General features: G+C 40.7%; 1 protein-coding gene across 1 annotated transcript in view; it reads left to right on the top strand.

Annotated features, from left to right (window-relative positions):
• Positions 1 to 21,121, top strand: part of AGPS (alkylglycerone phosphate synthase) — a 334,984-nt gene that overhangs the window by 186,752 nt on the left and 127,111 nt on the right. The window contains exon 11 of the mRNA XM_073633833.1: positions 3,763 to 3,890. Coding sequence (XP_073489934.1) covers positions 3,763 to 3,890 — 128 coding nt within the window. The remainder of the gene's footprint in view (positions 1 to 3,762; positions 3,891 to 21,121) is intronic.

The raw sequence follows: 21,121 nt of genomic DNA, 5'->3' as shown, positions 1-21,121 counted from the left end.
CCCAAACAAAATGTATGTCCTTTTTTCCCACAAATAGAACTTTCTTTTGGTGGTATTTGATCACCTCTGCGTTTTTTTTTATTTTTTGCGCTATAAACAAAAAAAGACTGACGATGTTAAAAAAAACAAAACAAAAAAAAAAAAAACAATATTTTTTACTTTCTGCTATAATACATTTTGAAAAAAAATGTATTAATCAGTTTAGGCCAATATGTATTCTGCTACATATTTTTGGTAAAAAAAAATTGCAATAAGCGTATTTTGATTGGTTTACGCAAAAGTTATAGCGTTTACAAAATAGGGAAAAGATTTAGGTACTTTTATTTATTTATTTTTTTTTTATCTTTACTAATAATGTCGGCGATCTGCGATTTTTAGTGGGACTGCAACATCTGCCCTTAGTGACACTTTTTGGTGACCAGTGACACCAATACAGAGATCAGTGCTATAAAAATGCACTGATCACTGTATAAATGGCACTGGCAGGGAAGGGGTTAACACTGGTGGTGATTAAAGGGTTAAGTGTTCACTAGGGAGGTGTTTCTAACTGTCAGGGGGCTGCGCTCACTGGGAGTAGAGAGAGATCACTGTTCCTGATCACTAGGAACAGCTGATCTCTCTCTCCTCCCCTGTCAGAACGGGGATCCGTTTACATAGGCAGATCCCCGTTCTGTCTCTCTCTTCACCATGATCGTGGGTGGCCAGCAGACATAGAGTCCCCCGGACCCGCGGGTGCACGCCCGCTGTAGCTAATGCATGGACTGACGTACAGGTACGTCGGTTCGCACAGCCGGGCTGCCATGCTGCAGTATATGGTCGGTCTGGAAGTGGTTAAGCACATGTTAACCCACTGCAACAGTGAGATTAGCCTCTTACAGCTGGTGGCACACATTGAACAGAATCTCACCGACTGGGTATATACTGTGACCCAAACCCATTTTACCCATTTGCCACTCAAGGCTCCATAGGGTCCTCTTTTGTAACAACCACTTGGAGTGCAGGCAAGGACAAAGCTCGCCCAAGCTCTAGACATCTAATGGAAAAGACCAGGAGGTCCCACATCTCTACAAAACTCCGTAGAAATGTGTATGACAGCCTCAGCCGGGGCTCCAACCAGCCCACGCCCCGAATGTTGACAGAGTGAAATGTGTTCTTGTAGGTTTTTGCAGAGATGTGCAACTTCCAGGACTCCCTTTTCCATTAACAGACACAGATTGAAACTTTGCATAAGCAGGCAGATCTCACCCGGTAACAAAAAGCAGCAAGATATCTGTGGTGAAAGGTTCCTTCCCTTTTCTCCTTGGGTAAGGACCAAGTCAGTGCAGATTTTTTTCAACATTCTGGCAAATCTCAGGGTGCAATAATTGGCTATTGTTTGCAGAAGTTTGCACAAGCTTTTTTGATCCTTTTTTTTTTTTTGTCATGTGTTTCAAGATTGAGGGTTCTGTCTTTTTAATTATTATTTTTAGCCAATCGAAGGCCATTTACTAGACAAGAATAGAAACAAAACAAAAAAAAAAAACAGCGTTTAGCTAATGCTCTTGTTAAAGTCTTTTGGGGCCAACACAAGTGACTCTACCCCAGAGGAAGTTCATGTTATTTTTTGAGCAGCAACCTTTAAGGTGTAAAAGGAATGTAATGGAAATCTTATTGAGTTTTTAAGCATTTCTGGTGAAGTTTAAAATCATGCTTCAGATGGCTGAGGTGTGAATGAGGCCTAAAGCTAAAGACTTTTAACTCCTCTAAAAGGCAAACTTTGCCCGGCCTCTCAAGGCTGCCTAGTGTTACTTGTTTGTTAATGATGGCCTCACTGACCAATAGAAATACTGAGGAGGCAAAAAGTATGTACTAAAAACTAAGGAATAGTCAAAATTTGCATATTACTTTCAGATGTTTATAACTGTTGATCATTCTGTAAGCAGTTTTTACTGAAGGTAACCCTCAGATTATGCATGGTTTCCTCATATTCTTAGTTGGAATTGTATGGGCTGTAGTGTGAATAGGGTACATCTTTTGGGTGTAAATCTCTGATAACTGAAGGATTGTTACCATATCTCCAAAGAAGAACAATATTTTCACTGAATAGCTTTGATGCTCAGCCAGCATCACCCAAGAGTTAATTTAGAAGGACATCTCCAGCTGTGTTCAGCAGTGCCAGGTATTAAAGTGCATCTGAGCACCAAAAACACTTTAATTTATTTTTTAATATTCAAAGAAAACTTGCCCATCCATGTCTCCATGCTTTATTTTGCTGTAAAATCATTTCTGACTGTGGCCACATAGGGTAAGGGCAGATGATTCATGTAGAACTTGCTTCCTGCAATCCATCTGACATGTATGCAGTAGAGTGCACTTAGCTGAGAAACCCCTCCTGAAGACTCCTGGGATGTAGGACATCATTTACCTAGGCCTAAAAACCAGGAAGTAAATTAAGAAATATTTAGAAAAGGTTAAAACAAGTAAATTATATACTTTCCTATCTATTTACTTACGCTAGTAGCATACGGATTACAAATGGTCAATGTTGATTGAGAGAATGAAGTTCTGCTTTAACGTGACCATCCACTTACATGTGGCTGAGGAAATACATCAAAGGGGTTGTAAACCTTCAAGGTTATTCACCTTCATGCATTCTATTCATGAAGGTGATAAACCTCTAGTGTAGCAGCCCCCCGTTTTACTTACCTGAACCCTGTCTTTTCCCACGCCGGGAATGAGCACTCCAGTCCTTATTTTTATTGAAATGTTAAATTCTGGCAGGTAAATGTGTTTTCCAGATCAGAGAACACAGCTTAACCACTTCAGCCCTGGAAGGATTTGCCCCCTTAATGACCAGGCCATTTTTTGCGATACAGCACTGCGTTGCTTTAACTGACAATTGCGACGTTGAGCCCAAACAAAATTGGGTCCATTTTTCCCACAAATGGAGCTTTCTTTTGGTGGTATTTTTTACTTTCTGCTATAATACATATCGAAAAAAATAAATAAACAAATTCATCAGTTTAGGCCAATTTGTATTCTTCTACATATTTTTGATAAAAAAAAAAATCTCAATAGGCCTATATTGATTGGTTTGCGCAAAAGTTATTGCTTCTACAAACTATGGGATTTAGGGACTTTTATTGTTTTTGTTGTTTTTACTGGTAATGGCGATCAGCGATTTTTAACTGGTCTGCGACATTGCGGTGGACAATTCTGACCCCAAGGGGTTAAATGTGTTCCCCCAGTGTATTCTAACTGTAGGGGGGATGGGCTGCCTGGGACATGACAGAGATAGCTGTGCCTGATCACTGGGAACAGCAGATATTTGAGATGTCCCCTCTCAGAACGGGGATCAGCCTTGTTATGGCAAATCCCCGTTCTGCTTCTATGTACAGTAATCAGTGGCGGACATCGCAGTGGGCATGCCTGCAATCTCACATGGACGGACGGACGTATGGGTACGTCTGTTCGCGCAGGAGAGCCGACCTGCCACAGTATCGCCAAGTGGGATAGCATGGCATAAACAGTCAACGTTCGTAAAATGTTTTTTTTTTTTTTCCCACTTTTGATGGGGGGTTTTAAGTGTTTTTATAACCTACTACTTGGTAAAGGTCTGTGGCTCCCAGAGGAAGAGTTTTCCTCACCACTACTGTGCCATTGACATATAAAGTTAGAGGGTTATGTCTATATGATTCAGATGAACAGTTCAAACTGCAAATAATGTTGCTGGTATGTACATAATATATTTTATATAATTTATTTTTAAATATTTCTTAACAGGAACACTTGGAGTAGTTACAGAAGTGACAATAAAAATCAGGCCTCTTCCAGAATATCAGAAGTATGGTTCAGTGGTCTTTCCAAATTTTGAGCAAGGTGTTGCCTGTTTGAGAGAAGTTGCAAGACAGGTAAGTTTGCTCAATGATATTAGCATGAAAAACAAGCTAGTGAACCAGGGAAACAAAATGGGATTTTTAAGGCTCGTCGTTTTACATAAAGCACAATTTCTTTATTTATATTCACATATAAAAATGTTGTCTTTGTTGTACAACATATCATAAAATAGATCAACAGTACAATTGTTCCAACAGATTTATAACCTGACAATACATCATGTTTTAATAAATACTGATTGCTTGTGGCCCGACGCGTTTAATGGACATGATCCATTTCTTCAGGAGCCATCAGTATAGTTATGCACAAAATGTTTTTGTGCACAACTATACTGAACTCTTCTGAAGAAGTGGGGCCATTAGCAATCAGTATTTTTAAAATATGAAGTGTTGTCATTTTATAAATGATATGTTGCACAACAAATAGGTAACATTTTTTTTATGTGAATATTAAATAAAGAAATGTATGTTTTATGTAAACTGCTTTGCCTTTAAAAATCCCATTTTAATTTCCCTTGTTATCTAGTTTGTTAGTTTTACGAGCATTTGACACCATCATTTTTAACTAATTTGGGTTCCAATATTGGCATGAAGATGGCCTTGAACTTTAAAGAATAGTGCAAAAATGTATTTTCATAACCATGCTTCACTTTAATTTTTGAGACCAAAAATAGGTTTTTAGTTCACTAAAGGTTTAAATGCACACATCAACTGAATACACTACATTTTTGTAATATTTTATGTGTAATTTCATGCAGCTGTGCAGGTCTGCCCGCACAGCCCCATTATTCCTTCTCACAGGAATCTGTGAATGTGAGAACTACAAGTCCCCTGTTCCAGCTTGGCAGACGTTTTGCCGAGGGCACTAATGAGCACACTTTCGTTCATTCACAAGTCCCGCAGCTTTTAAACTGACAGTGTGTACAGAGGTATGCCAAATCAAAAAAAATTATACTGCGCTGTCCCTCTAATTTATCTTCAAACACTGTGTCTGTGAAAAACAAAAAATATAATTGTGCTGCTGCAACCACAAATGAGAGACAACCCCCACCCCCAATAGCTAAATGGAATAGGCTGCGCTGCTTAATAAGTGAACGTGATTATAACAGGTGATTATAACCATGCCAAGAACATTCCTGGTGATAAACAACACTCAAAATAGATGAAAAATGCATACAAAAAAAAGGACCAAATAAAGTGAATAATGTTAAAACAATGTAGACTAAACTCCACAAACTGCACGATTCATGGTGAATGAATAAAACAGTGGAAACTCAGAATCGAGGACCATATAATGCTGCAAAGTCCATACTTTCAAATAACAGTCCTTATGAGAGAAATAACTTTTTGGTGAGGGAAGAAAGCACCAATCTTGATACAGAGTGAGGCATGCACAAACATATCTCCCTGGGGAGCGTGGTGATATAGGAAGTTCCTCCACCTCAGACAAAAACGCCCCTTACCAGATGGTTAGATCTCCTGTCACAGAGATCGTGTAAGCGAGTGGCTGTGTCCCCCAGCCACTGGGTCTCTGCAAGGTTCACACTCTGAAGTTCACAGGATTGGGGTATTAGTGCTCAAATCCCAAAAATAGAAAGCGAGATACTCCATAGCGTAATACAGTTAAGCTTTATTAAAATAAAGAATATAAGAAATGCACTTACAGTGTAAAAACGTCTTAAAAACAATGCAAGCCGGCCGGCTCTCAGATGCTGCCCGTGTCTTCCGGGATCAGCGTGGTATGGTAGTGACGTCAGCACGCCGCTCAGGAGACCCAGTGGCTGGGGGACACAGCCACTCGCTTACACGATTTCTGTGACAAAAAGTTATTTCTCTCATAAGGACTGTTATTTGAAAGTATGGACTTTGCAGCATTATATGGTCCTCGATTCTGAGTTTCCACTGTTTTATTCATTCACCATGAATCGTGCAGTTTGTGGAGTTTAGCCTACATTGTTTTAACATTATTCACTTTATTTGGTCCTTTTTTTTTGTATGCATTTTTCATCTATTTTGAGTGTTGTTTATCACCAGGAATGTTCTTGGCATGGTTATACTCACCTGTTATAATCACGTTCACTTATTAAGCAGCGCAGCCTATTCCATTTAGCTGTACAGAGGTATGGGCTTAAAGCTGTAGGGCTTATGTGCAGTAACCTGACATTGCACCCACGATTCACTGATCACAGTGGATCATGACCTTTTTTTTTTTTTTCAAAAATATGCACATTTATTATTTTTTCCTAAAAGGGGCGCTTGGCCTTTAATGTTTTAACCAAGTGTATTTAAGATACATTTGCACTGATGGTCATAACACAATGTGTTTCTGAATTTGGTCCTCATTTTCTAAATTGCTTCCTGAATGATGTGAAACACTTGGCTATTTGTGTCAGGCCTTTCTTGCAGCAGAGTGAATCAAGCAGGGACTTTATGGACTGTGCTCGCGCCCTGTTTTCTGTTCCATTTAATTGGAATAATAACCTACTTTAGTAGTTGCAAGTCTGTGTCTGAATAACAGCTTTCTACCCTTTCAAATTGAGCTTCCTAGTTTTGCATTTATACACAGACCGAATCGGTGGTCATGTTAACTCATGAGTTTGCTTAACAGGTGCTTACTTGCTTTTTTTCTTACAAAGCATTTTGAACACCTATTTAAAGCTGCAATTGCACAAACATAATCTTTATCTGCATGAAGGTAAAAAAACACCCTATGTTTGTGCCTCCTCCCCCTCAGCCATCCCTAAACACTTACCTGAGTCCTTTCTCCACCCAGCGGTGTCCCATTTGCAGCAGTGCTGCTCCCCTGTTTCTGCATTCTCCAGAGACCCAGACAGCAACTTGAACCATTGGCTGCTGTCGTCAGTCAAATCTGTGAAGAGGAGGGAGTAGGGGGCATGGGTGAACCATGCTGTGTGTGTCTATGGAAGCACACAGCCCAGGTTGTGAGCAAGCTCATTTTAATTGAATTATGATGGTTTACAGTTAGTTTAAAGCTGAAGTTCAGTTTACAAAAAAAAAACATTTTTTTTCTATTTACTTCTATTTACTCTAATGAAGGATTTCCCACAATGTGCAGGCTACTCTATTCTGTGGAAATCGTCATTGAAGGGTTGCCCTGTCCTCCTCCCGCTATTGAACTTCTGGCGCTTTGGGGGTGAACAACTTTGGATCTCCAACTTTGGATCTGCACTTATGATGATCTGAAGGAGAGGGACCTTCTCCAGTGCACTCCTCTATAGAGAAATCTTGTTTCATTGATTACACTACCTGTAACCCTACCTGTGAAAGGGGCAGAAGATCCTGTGACTGATCAGACTCTTCCCCCATTCAGTGCCGTCTCACACAGGGGCAACCTGTCAGGTGACTTAGCCGCCTGACAGGTCACGCTCCATGCATTGCAATTGAACCGTTCTAATAGGAGCCACTCAAGTCGCTCCAACTTAGAAAAAGGTTCCTGTACTACGTTGGGGCGACTTCGGAGCGACTTGCATTGACTTCCCTACAGAAGTTGTTTTGTAAGCCACGATGAAGTCGCGCTGTCCGGGGTGGCTTCAGTGTCGGACAACTTTGAAGCAGCCCCTGTGTGAACTGACACTTACAGATCTTGTTACATGAAGTGTAATCGGTGAAAACTTTTCTCAGTTGAGGAGAGGACAGGAGGGGCATGTCCCAAGCAAATCATATTTAGTGCAGCTGAGCCCAGAGACGTGAAGCTTTTCACCCTCGGCTCTGGATGCTCATCCACAAGAAGAGGACAGGTCAGGCCTGCAGAGAAGATTTCTACAGAACCCAGAGGCCTGCACTTCATGGAACATACTTCATTTCAGGTAAGTAATGCAACTAAAGCTTTATTTATATTTATATTTAAAGTGAAGTTCCAGCCTCTAAAAAAAAACACAAATAATAATAATAATGTACAAGTCAGCAGCTATAAATACTGTAGCTGCTGACTTTTAACCACTTATGGATCACTTGCCGTCGTTATACGTCGGTGCTTTGACGTTAAATACTGGGATTATGGCAGCAGATAGCTAGGTATTTTTTTTTAAACAGTGGGCGGTCCACTTTTAAGATGAAAGTGGTCTCAGCGGCAGGTTCACCGCGAGATCACTTTTATCGGCGGTGGGAGAGGTGACCCCCTCCCGCCATGTCCTGGGCGTTTCCGCCGCTTACCTTAAGGCCTGATGGGCAGGAAGTCAAGTGAGGACATGATGGCCCCCACTCGACTCTATGCCCTTGGAGGACTGGAGCAACGTAGAACATCACTTCTGCCCAGTGGCCTTAAAGGGACATTTTATTTATTTTAATTTTTTTGCTTTGTGTAAATGTGAGATCCGAGCTCTCTTTGACCCCAGATCTCACATTAAAGAGGTCCTGCCATGCTTTTTTTTTTTTTCTATTACAAGGGATGTTTACATTCCTTGCAATATGAATAAAAGGGATTCAAAAATTTTTGTGGTTAATAGGACACTTACCTGTCCAGGGATCCCATGATGTCGGCTCCCTGAAGCCAATTCGATTAACTCGGGTGCAGGCACCACCATTGCAACTAAGGGAAACTACTGTGCATGCGCAAGTCGCGCTGCACTTTCTGAATGGCCCTGGGGGGGGGGGATGGAGGAGGGGCTGATCCAGATGCGGAAATGACGTACTTCGCTGCGGCGGGGTAAAGAAGAAGAAAGACGATTAGCCCACTTAAACAAGATAAATCCACTTAAAACATCATTGGCCATTTGTTTTTTTAACTTGATGCTAAAAAGTGGATGGTGCAAGGATGGAATTGTGGGTGGAACTCCGCTTTAACTAAACTTCAGAATTAAAACCTGAGTTTGACTGAGCCTCCAGCTTTGTGCAAAGGATGGGCTCAAGCAGTGCTAACAACTTTCCAATGTTGAACACCATTCTGTTTACTTTTACTACTGGCGTTCCTACAGACATCATTGTGGCCCTAACCCCTGATGACCAGGGGAATGTTCATGAGTGCTTGTGCTCAGGATGGCGCTGAGCGTCAGTTAATGAGGAGATAAGGAGGCAGCTGCTGAAGGAGGAGGATGCAGAGAGTGATACAGCATTATGGAGAAGTAATGCAGTCAAATGGTTAAAATTTGAAATTCATATATGTGCCAGATGATTTGTAACTGTTTTTGGGAACTCTGATTCACATACTTCTGCCACCATGTGCAGCCAGGCCTGTTCAGCTGTGCAAGCCCCTGTCTCCTCCACCTTGCTCTTTAAAAAGTGTGGCAGAGATGTGTATATAAGACTGGTTGAATAGAATCACAAATCCATTGACAAGCAAGATGCTACACACACGCATGTTTTAACTTTTTATTTAGCTGGTACAATATGTCAGCCCCTAGCTAGCTTTGATATCTTCAGCAGGGAGGTCCCTGGACCTTGGTTCCCAGCTCCGCCCATCTGCTACTCCAGTTGTTATGAGTGGTGTCATCTTTCCTTATTAAAGAGGTTGTAACCCAAAAAAAAAAAAAAAAATCCTGTTCCTTTTAAAGCATGTTAAACCGCATAGTGCTTGTGCGGTGTCATTTGTCCCTTTTTTGTGTGCTGTAAAAAAATCTGGTGGATCCTGCCTGTTCCTGTGTCCCCCTAGGTAAACTGACTATGGTAATCATGGCTGCTGATCCTTGATTACTGTGCTCAGGTCACATGCCTGTGTCATCCTGCTGCTCTCCCTCTTCCCTTCCCTCCCTACCTGCCAGCTCCTGTGCGTGAGCTGAAGAAAACAAAACAAAAAAAGCCCCCCCCCCCCCCACCCCAGTTGCTATCTCGTGCAGCAATAAAGTTACAGATCGAAATTCCTGCCAGGCCATCTGTAATGAGGTTCAATTTATGTGTCACATGATGAGACCAAAGTCATACCAATCAAATTGCAGCCGCTATAATTTGCTCTTTATATGCTTTACAACACCATGTCATGCTTTGTCCTCAGCGGAACTGATCGTGCCATTTCAGACAAGAGCAGTAATCCTAGAGATGATGGCCTGAAGGTTGAATAATTCGAAATTTATATATATATATATATATATATATATATATATATATATATATATATATATATATATATATATATATATATATATATATATATATAATATATATGTATGTAAAGATTCCCTTATACAGCTAACATTGTAATCTGTGCATTGTGTTTCAGCTTGGAAGTGCTGCAGCCTTCAATGTCTATGACCGAGAGATAATTTATTATTGGGGGGAAAAAGCGCTCGTAACAGCACATTAATTAACTGGAGTGTTTAGAGAGGTTAGAGTGCTGATCTGTGGATTCAGAAGGATAAAACAAAATTAGGCAGGTATTAAATTAATTTAAGTAGGGGGTGCAGTTAGAGTAAGTAAATAAAGTCACTGGAAGGGTTCTGAACTTAGCAGCACAGCCAATAACAACTAGATTTATAGGTTTGTCCAACCTGGATTTAAAGCCCTTAGAGTGTACTACAGACACAGATCCAACTTGGGAACAGTTGTAAAATTGTCACTGATGCTGAACTGTTCACAAAGTCATGGCAGCTATATAACATCCTGACCAGCTGCAGGGCTTTTACTGGTTGCAGACTTCTAGATAAGTGGTCCATTTTGTATAGTTATAGTCTGGATTAACACCTTCACATTCAGAGGATTTTGTATTTAATCAAACACTGAACAACTCTACAAAGCACAGTTTGCCTCAAAATTTACCTCATAACATAAGCCCATTGCATGGAAGAAATTGAAAAATAATTTGACTTCCAGGAAATTTATTACATATGTGATGGAGATCAGACTTTTAGCTGGTACAAGTATTTTGCAAGCAGTCTGTGTCCCAAGCATTTGTCCCAGGGTGCATACTGCCCTAAGCATTAGTTCCAGTCTGTGCACCATCCAGGCGCAGCAGTCGTCCGCCTCAGAAGTAAAGCCTTAAAGTGGTATTAAAGGTTCGGCTTTTACAAAAATAAACCTGCAATCCTTACCTGCACTGTGCAATGGTTTTACACAGAGCAGCCCCAATCCTCTTCTTCTCTGGTCACCTGCCGGTGCTCCTGGCTCCTCCCCCTTGACCAGTTCTACAAATAGCAAGCTGCTTGCTATGGGGGCACTGGTGCGTGCTCCATAAGACATATAAAGCTGCAGCTCGGCCCCGCCCCCTCACTCAAAGAATGCATGAAGTTAAAAAAAACCTTCTGCCTTTACAACCACTTTAATCCGTGCTGTTTGGATAGTTTTGGATAGAATAGAGGAGGGGGCAAATCCTCTTAAAGTTTTCCTTATTGCTATCTGTCCGTGTCTGTGCTGTCTGTTATCCTGGTAACCATTTCCATAAGGATTAAAACCTTTTCTTCACTATACAAGAAATGTAGAGAATAAACCGGGGGCCACATTTAGAGTGGGCTTTTGCAGCACAGGTACACTCCTACTGTTGACAGGGTGGTTAAAGAACAGTATTCCTTTTTTTTTTTTTTTTTTTTAAATGGCTCCCAAGCCAAGCCACTGCTCCTCCCAGGTTCTAATGAACATTAGAGTCCATATCCAGGCATCAAAATGTACCCCCCCATCCATTTAACACTTTTTGTTAACCTTCTCAAGTGATGTTTTGCTCTTCTTTGCCCATTTACATGGATGCAGAGCCCCATACAGCATGGAGTGCCGTTTGTTTATCACTTTGTAGTATTGTGTAGCTTTGTACCTGTCAAACTCAGCTGTGCGGGTGGGTCCATATGGCTGATGGATATCCATTCACTTATATAGGCTGCCTGCACATAGCTAAACACTATTCAAAAATATAATTAGCTCTTCATGTTGCACAGGGCTTTGCGCCCATGTGAATGAGCCGTAAGTCTGCCCTCTTTATCCCTCACTGGCCCCATATGCGGCAAAACTTGCAACCCTACCATGGAAATGTGCCAACTGGTCCCTAGAACACCTGTTTTGCTGATGTCTCTGCTGAGACTCCTCTTATGGATCATGAGATGACCATGCTACTGTATAACTAAGAGAGAGTGCCAACATCACACAGACAGTAACAGACACCTGAAGAGGGACATTGTCTCCTGTACGCAGAAGAAGAGAGTACTTGGGAATGGAGCATCATGTAACCGTGGATTTAGGGCATTTCAATTTTTTTTTTTTTTTTTTTAATTCTGCCAGTAAGTAGTAGGAGAAAGTTCAGCTTTAAAGCAGCCAAACACTGTTACTCATTAAAATCATTAAATTTAATTTTGCCACAATATTGCTCTCAGTACTGCTGACAATCACTGGAACAGGAAGTGATGCAAATTACCTTAACAGGGACATGAACAGCACGAAAAATCCTATATACAAGGAAAAATGAACACTAGGAGGTTAGAATGTGCTCGCACAAAAAGATGACAAATCTCACAAAACAAAATACAAAATGTTGTAGCGCCCAACCAATTAATGTAGTATTATAAAGTGCCACAATGCATAAGACATGTTAAAAAAAAAAAATGTATGAGAGACACATATAGATATAGAGATATATAGATATATGAACATCCACATAGAAATGTGTAAAAGTTCATATAGTAAAGTGTCCGAAAAAAGAAAAAGCCCAGTAAGACTGATGGATTGTAGACGGAAAGATCACAGTGATATTCATCTCATAGCAATCCACAGGGCAGTGCTTCTCGGTGCAATTAAATGGACTTAAAGTGCATTCAGTGTGCAAATTCCACCACCACTATACACTCCCCAGGACAATGCACGAAAGCAGCCTGTTGGCTTTGCCACCTCATAGAACCTCTGTCCTGATCCCCACGCTGGGTTCCTCAGTGTCAGTCATGTGTAGCTGGACTTTATATTTTATATAGGTCCACATCCAAGTTCTGGGTGGAGTAGATGCATATTTTGTCAATTCACATCATTCAGAGGATGAGCTGCCCAGCCACCCATAACTCGCCCTTTTAGGCCAAAAAGTTAAATTTTGGTCTTATCTGACCAGAGCACCTTCTTCCACATGTTTGCTGTGTCCTCCACATGCTGTTTGTTCACTAAAGTTCTCTAACAAATCTCTGAGGGTTTCGCAGAACAGCTGTATTTATTCTGAGATTAAATTACACATAGGTGGGCTCTATTTTACTTCTGAAGGCAATTGGTTCCACTATATTTTAGTTAGGGGTATAAGAGTAAAGGGGGCTGAATACAAATGCATGCCACATTTTTCAGATATTTATTTAGAAAAATAAAAAAAATTGAAACCCATTGATCATTTTCTTTCCACTTCACAATTATGTGCCACTTTGTGTTGGTCTATCACATAAAATCTCAATAAAATACCTTTACGTTTTTGGTTGTAACATGGCAAAATGTGGAAAATTTCAAGGGGTGTGAATACTTTTTTTGAGGCACTGTATGTTATATATTTTTTACACTTCTTATGCGCTGTGGCACTTTTATAATTTTACATGAATTGGTTGAGCGCTGCACCATTTTGTATTGAGTACAAAAAAAACCTAACAGACTCTAACCCTGTCCCATGCTATTCTAGCATCCACAATAAATCTAGGTGTTTGGGGCTATACAAAGTGTAATATTTCAGACACTTTAATAAACAAGCTTCGTAACTCCTGCTAGTGCAGAATTTGGACCATAATGGACTTTTTTTTTTTTATATTTGCAATAAATGTTGACTTTGAACCATTTTATACATGCCATAATAATGCCTGTTATGTCCAGTTCTGGCTAATGCTAGTTTCTTTTGTTCTACAGTTGTTTCTCTTGAAAGTTTTCTATAAACAGAGCCTTTCTATTCATGTTTTCTTTGGTAGTAACATGTCTTAAAATTACAGCCAAGATCAGCTTGGTAATGTTCAAAGCTTATTTAACTTTAAGAGTCCGTTCCTGCGTTTAATTAAAACATGAGAAAGAAATGAAATGCTTGCCAGTAACCCAGGAGTTTGTTTGGACTCTTAGCTGAGCGAGAGAAAATTAATAGTTCCCTAAAGTGTTTTTTTATCCAATAAAGTATGCAGTATTTAGCCCACCACGGGCCTTCCTGTATAGCTTTTTTCATAGTACGGTTTACTGTGGCCTGATCACGGAAACCATTTTGTGCGCAGAACAGTTGTCATGGTAACTTTTATGAAAGCCTAAGGAAACCACTGAAGCACCTTTTATAAGTATCCATTCCATGAGTTCAACCAATATTTGTGGGCTTACTGCAGATGAATTCAGTTGAATTATTATGGACTATGCAGGAGGGTTTTTTCATTTAAAATACAAGCTCCAATTATTAAATTCCCCCATCGCCCCTCTATAGCCTCCTTAACACAGTAAGCTAGGATGCCTCCCCCGGCCCAGCCAATAAACATCTAGCACCAGACTGCCTATGTGCTAATGCTTCATTTACTTGAATGTGTCATAGTTGTGCTGCAGGAACAATGTCCAATTCTAGTCTATGGGTCTTGCACAGGCAGCATGGCACTAGTTTATTACCGTCAGGGCTGCTGACAGCATGACATCCACCCACGGATCCTAAAAGAATTGAGCTCTGTCATTTCAAAGCCGTTGTTTCTAATATTTAGGGACTCGTTAATGACTAGAATGGTAGCACTGGATTGGCGTAGGGCCAATGTGGTTCCCTTTTTTAAATAGGATGAAAGACTTTACCAAGTAACTATAGACTTGCTATAGTCGGGAAGATACTGGAGAGTTTAATAAAAGACCACATAGATGAGTTCTTGTTGGGAAAAAATATTTTAAGCACCAGCCGCATGGATTCATGAAAGACAGGAGTTGTCAAACTTTTTAAACAATTGGTGAACCTGTACTTTGAACTTTCTGTTATCCCAAAATCTATTTGTATGTGATTTTTGGCATCATGTATTACTGTATAGAGTTTTCCTAAAACCCAATATGTTTTTATTGTAAATCTAACAAAAAGTGTCCACTATATATATGGTACTTCTAGGGTACTCCAAGTATTGTACACTATACGCCAATGTTAAAATGCATACATTTGATACAAATTCTTTAAGGTTCTTTAAAGGGGTTGTAAAGTCAGAAGGTTCATTTTATCTTAATGCGTTCTATAATAATAAAAAGCCTTCTGTGTGCAGCAGCCGCCCTAATACTTACCTGAGCCCCATCTCTATTTTGCGATGTCCACAAGTCCCTCAGCCTTCTGGGACTCTCCCTCCTGATTGGGTGAGAGACAGCAGCGGGGCCATTGGCTCACGCTGCTATCAATCAAACTCAGCCAATAAGGAGGGAGGTGCCGGGCCGAAGCTACGTGTCTGAATGGATACACGGCAACAAAAGGGAGAACACAGGAAGCGCCACCTAAGTGCAGTATTAAAAGCAGCTTTAATGGCAAGGTATAAAAACACACTTACAAAAAGTAAGAACATCATAGGCTCATCTGTGTATATGGAGTCCCTGGGAAGGTCCCTGTGTCTGGATCCGGTCCCTGTGCGAGGCTGTGTGATGGTCTGGTCGATCTGCAGCACGCCCTGTGGCCACCAGGAAGAGGCCGGAACCACCGTGGAACGCATGTAAGTGATGTCACGGGTCGCAGAAACACATCCGGGGGAACTTCCACAGAGGGAGGGAGGAGGCTAGCAGGCTACACGCTCGGATCTACAGCTCCTTCTATTGGCCTGGGGTGGGAGTGTCCTAGTGGTGCTATTTATATGTCGGTGCTGTGGAACAACAGGTCCCAGCATGGACAGATGTACAAAGTAATTATGTTTGGGGGAACAGGTATAAAAGTGCTAGCTAATAAGATTAAAAGACCAGTATTACTACATAAATATAGAACAATAAAAACAATGAGAGACGGCCAAAAATACATAAAAGCTAAACATAGAGAGAGAAAACTTTATTCAGGCATATTCCCAAGGCTCACCCTTGTTTACAACTACCAAAGTATAAAACTTAAAAAAAAAAAAATTATATGCTTTTAAAATGGTCTTCAAAAAATTCTACAACAAATACCCGGGAAGTTCTCAAAAAAACTTTCAAAAAAGTGATTCGGAAAAATTTCCTCAAAGCCTTCAAAGACACGCCTTAGAAAATCCCCTAAAAAACACGTTTATATTAATTTTAAAATAATTTTAAAACTAAAAGATCATATTCACGCTTAGTGAATGTGCACACCCATGAATGCACGGGCATACGAACACACCCAATGCATGGGTAGGAGCAGGTGTGTGGGAGCAGAAGTTTATAAAATACAACTATAATTATAGCTATAATCCTTATGGGCCTTGATACTACTGTACAGGCATACCCCACTTTTAAGTACACAATGGGGTTTATTTTCTAAAGCTAGAAAGTGCAAAATCAGGCTCACTTCTGCATAGAAACCAATCAGCTTCCAGGTTTTATTGCCAAAGCTTAATTGAACAAGCTGGGGTTAGAAGCTCATTGGTTTCTATGCAGAAGTGAGCCTGATTTTGCACTTTCCAGCTTTAGTAAATAAACCCCATTGTGTACTTAAAAGTGGGGTATGCCTGTACTTACTATGGCTGTCAGTCATAGCTGTAATATGGATTGGATGGGTCTGCTATAAAAGAAGAGAGGGGACATTTGGGTGTTAATCAGGTTGATGTATTAGCAGGGTTTAAAGGTACAAATAGGAGAATAACTGAATAAAAGGATATATCCAGTCAGAGTGTTTTGTGAAGAAAAAAGAGAGGGGGGAGGTGCCCTCACAACACTGTGTGTACCTCGATATCCTCGTTTAATCTTCCTGGTGTTAAAGTACCCAAGGAATAGATCCAGAACGTTTCCTGCTGGCACAAACGTTTGTATCGTTCAGCCGCAGGGAACATTGCCGGAATAGACTCAACGACCCACACCCTGAAACCAACCGTGGATTGGTTGTAGTGTGTTAAAATAATTTTTGGACGCTATGGTGATCACGGCCTTTTTCAATAAAGCGCCTGTGTTCACCAAAGCATGCCCTGAGGGCTCTGATGGTTCTTCCAACATAAAAAAAAATCCATGCAGACATGTCAGACAATATATAACATAAGCCGTGGAACAGTTGTAGAATTCTTTTAGAGTAGAATTCTTCCCTCTTACTGTAAATGTTTTCTGGCCATGGTGAACGAACTGACAAGTCAAACAAAGGGTTTTTTTACACTGATACATCCCTTTCAGTGGGATCAAGACCAGTGGTGCTGAGGTAGGTTGAGAGGACTTAATGATCCTCGGAGCAATTTTACATTTTATGTTTCTAGATTTCCTGTATGCTATTTTTGGCTCTCCCTTCTGATTGGCTTAGACACTGCAGCGGCGCCATTGGTTCCCGCTGCTGTCAAAGTCATTTAGCCAATCGAGAGGGAGCAGGACTGGGCTGCGGCTCTGTGTCTGAATGGACACACGAAGCTGCGGCTTGACTTGGGTGCCCCCATAGCAAGCTGCTTGCAGTGGGGGTACTCAAAAGGAGGGAGGGGCCAGGAGCACCAAAGAGGGACCCAAGAGGAGGAGGATCTGGGCTGCTCTGGGCAAATCCACTACACAGAGCAGGTAAGTAAAACATGTTTCTATTTTTTTTTTCTATAAAAATAACACTTTAGTATCACTTTAAGACAATAAAAGTCCATCATACTCTGGCCAAATATTTCTTATTGGTGAATCCACAATAAATGTAACAATAAAAGATAATGGTTTTCTCAACATACTATAAAATGCTGGTGTGTTTGCATGCATTCACCCAGGTGATTTAAAAAAAATGTAATAACAATAGCAGGAGGGAGCTCAGTGGTCATTCCACAACACATTCCGCGGGTTCTAAATATCCCACTTCCTCAAGCTTTGTGAAAATACATATATAAAACCATTGTGTAAGATTACATCCAATAAATGGATAGTATAACGACAACTGATTTTTATACAGTGTAAATTCTCTTTTTAGGAACCATAAGGTCAGGAACCTGGGGGCCACCACTATGCAAAACCTCCCCTGAGAGGCGAGCCAGATAATCACAGAAGAAAAACGAATTAAATAAAGGAAAATAAATTAAAAAAGGAAAAGGGGGCTGGGGGCGAGGGGGAAAAAATAACCTATGGGAGATCTAAATATAATGGTAAAAAGAGATGTTGGTTTAAAAATCTACATATGTAAACAATTAAATAATTTCTATCCCATCCTGCTTGTCATTGTAATACATATATCTGTTCCCTAGGGCCCCCTCCTAATCCAAGATGTAACTACATATCCTGATTATATGTCTCTAGAGTACCCACATATCAAAATGGTAATTAAGAACACCCCACTGTCGAATCATAAAAAAATAGTGACAGCTCTATACAAAAATTAGTACCAAACAACCCTTGTATCCAGCAGTCTAAACCTTCCTGTGTGCAAACTCCTACGTATATTCACAAACGCCCATCTTTAACCATCCAGTGTACTGATTTGTAATCTATATGTTTCCCCATGTAGGGCAGGGGCAAGAATGCAGCAAAGCACATTCCTTATATTTTACATATTCACTCCATTGAAATCCCCTCCTCAGTGGGTGACATGACTTGACCCAAAGTCATCAGTCGGCCATAATGGGTTAGGTTGGTTATATTAATGTGCAATTCTAAAGCAAGTTTGTCTGATCTAGATGGTGGGTTTTTTTTTCATGTTTTTTTTTTTTTAATTCTTCATTCATTCATCAGCAGAACAAAATTAGAAAACCATAGAACAAGAGTGTACGGAAGACTAGCACCATAAAGGCACAATTCCCAATCAGAACTACTATTAAGATGAAAGGTGCTAGACCTAATTAAATCATATACATGTATGTATCGTAAAATAGCGGCTATAGAAAAGAGTTCAGGTGAAATACAAGATTCAGAACCTGTACACATGGCCTGTGAGCAATCATACCCATGGTAAAAACAGCAGAAAACATTTTGAAATATTTATAATGGGAGAGTGAAACCCTAGGGTGTCTGAGGGGGAGGGAAGATGTGAAAAGAGAGGAGAGAGAAAGAAAGTGAGATGTGACAGAAGTCACTTTGGGCGGGGGGGGGGGGGCGTGGAACCCAGAATCCCTTGGAGAAGTTGGGAAACCCTTGCTTCAGCTCCCCATGCACCTCCTATGTCTGCCACCCTGTGTCTATTAGGGGCACAGGGTGACTGAGAACCCCAGTCTGATCTGTACTAATCGGACTGACTGTACAACCACACTGGAATGTTTGTGTGTGTGTGTGTATATGATATACACACACATAGTTGTGCTCATAAGTTTACATACCCTGTCAGCTTTTGATTTCTTGGCCATTTTTCAGAGGATATGAATGATAACATAAAAACTTTTCTTTCACTCATGGTTAGTGTTTGGCTGAAGCCATTTATTATCAATCGACCGTTTACTCTTTTTTAAGTCATAATCACAACAGAAACTACCCAAATGACCCTGATCAAAAGTTGACATACCCTGGTGATTTTGGCCTGATAACATGCACACAAGTTGACACAAAGGCGTTTGAAGGGCTATTAAAGGTAATCCTCACCGGTCATCTGTTTGCTTGTAATTAGTGTGTGTGTATGAAAGGTCAATGAGTTTCTGGATTCCTGACAGACCTTTGCATCTTTCATCCAGTGCTGCACTGACATTTCTGGATTCTGAGTCATGGGGAAAGCAGAAGAACTGTCAAAGGATCTGCGGGAAAAGGTAGTTGAACTGTATAAAACAGGAAAGGGATATAAAAAGATATTCAAGGAATTGGGAATGCCAATCAGTAGTGTTCAAACTCTAATCAAGAAGTGGAAAATGAGGGGTTCTGTTGAAACCAAACCACGGTCAGGTAGATCAACTAAAATTTCAGCCACAGCTGCCAGGAAAATTGATCAGGATGCAAAGAAAAACCCACAAATAACTTCAGGTGAAATACAGGACTCTTTGAAAACATGTGGTGTGGTTGTTTCAAGATGCACAATAAGGAGGCACTTGAAGAAAGATGGACTGCATTGCCGAGTCACCAAAAGTAAGCATTACTACGCAAATGCCACAATGTATCCCGCTTACAATAGGCCAAACAGCACAGATACAAGCCTCAAACCTTCTGGCACAAAGTCATTTGGAGTGATGAGACCAAAATTGAGCTTTTTGGCCATAACCATAAACACTACATTTTGGAGAAGAGTCAATAAAGCCTATGATGAAAGGTACACCATTCCTATTGTGAAACACGGAGGTGGATCGCTGATGTTTTGGAGATGTGTGAGATACAAAGGCACAGGAAATTTGGTCAAAATTGATGGCACGATGAATGCAGTATGTTATCAAAAAATACTAGAGGAATAGTTGCATTCATCAGCCAGGAAGCTGCGCATGGGGACATACTTGGACATTCCAACATGATAATGATCCAAAACACAAGGCCAAGTCGACCTGTCATTGGCTACAGCAGAATAAAGTGAAGGTTCTGGAGTCGCCATCTCAGTCTCCTGACCTCAATATCATTGAGTCACTCTGGGGAGAACTCAAACATGCAGTTCACGCAAGATAGCCCAAGAATTTACAGGAACTGAAGCCTTTTGCCAAGAGGAATGGGCAGCTTTACCATCTGAGAAGATAAAGAGCCTCATCCACAAAAGATTTCAACCTGTCATTGATTTTAAAGGGGGCAATACAGGGTATGTAAACTTATGAGCACAACTGTGTGTGTGTGTGTATATTTATGTATCTATGTATGGGTCATTTGGGGTGTGGCTGTATTCCATTTTTCTATTGTCTGTCTGCCTTGGGAGAAAGTATTATGGGATGTATGTGGATTAGCTGTGAGAGGAGAGGGGGGGATTTCTCCAGCCCCTCCCAAAGACAGTCTACTGATGAGAAGTTGACCAAACTTGTGTCATGCTACTGGTGGAGGTAAAGTCTATCCTGCCCTGTTTCATTATGCAAAGGAGGGGGGCTTGTCCCCTGAGTGTTACCTGTGTTCAAATAAACAGTTCATGTTGAGCAACCAAAACAAGTACTGCCTAGTTTGTGGTTGCAAGCGTTTGGAAGATCTGATATCTATAGTCAGACTGGAAGAAAGCGGTATATAACTAAAGCATTCAAGCGGAGTGTGTGGCGTTTTGTTAAAAAAAGGAAAAAAAAAAGGAAAAAAAAAAGAGGGGTAGAGGAAGAAGCAGAATAAGTGGGTGAATGGAAGGGGCTTGGGTCCACAGTGGGGGGGGTCGGATAATCAAATCTAATAGAACCTGGTATTTTTAAGGAACCTGTGACTATTGCCGATAGCAATGGTTTAAAAAAAGGTAAGGTACTTTA

The sequence above is a fragment of the Aquarana catesbeiana genome, linkage group LG06 (genome assembly GCF_042186555.1).
Source record: "Aquarana catesbeiana isolate 2022-GZ linkage group LG06, ASM4218655v1, whole genome shotgun sequence".
Taxonomy (NCBI): Eukaryota; Metazoa; Chordata; class Amphibia; order Anura; family Ranidae; genus Aquarana; species Aquarana catesbeiana.
This window is presented reverse-complemented; position numbering and strand designations above follow the sequence as displayed.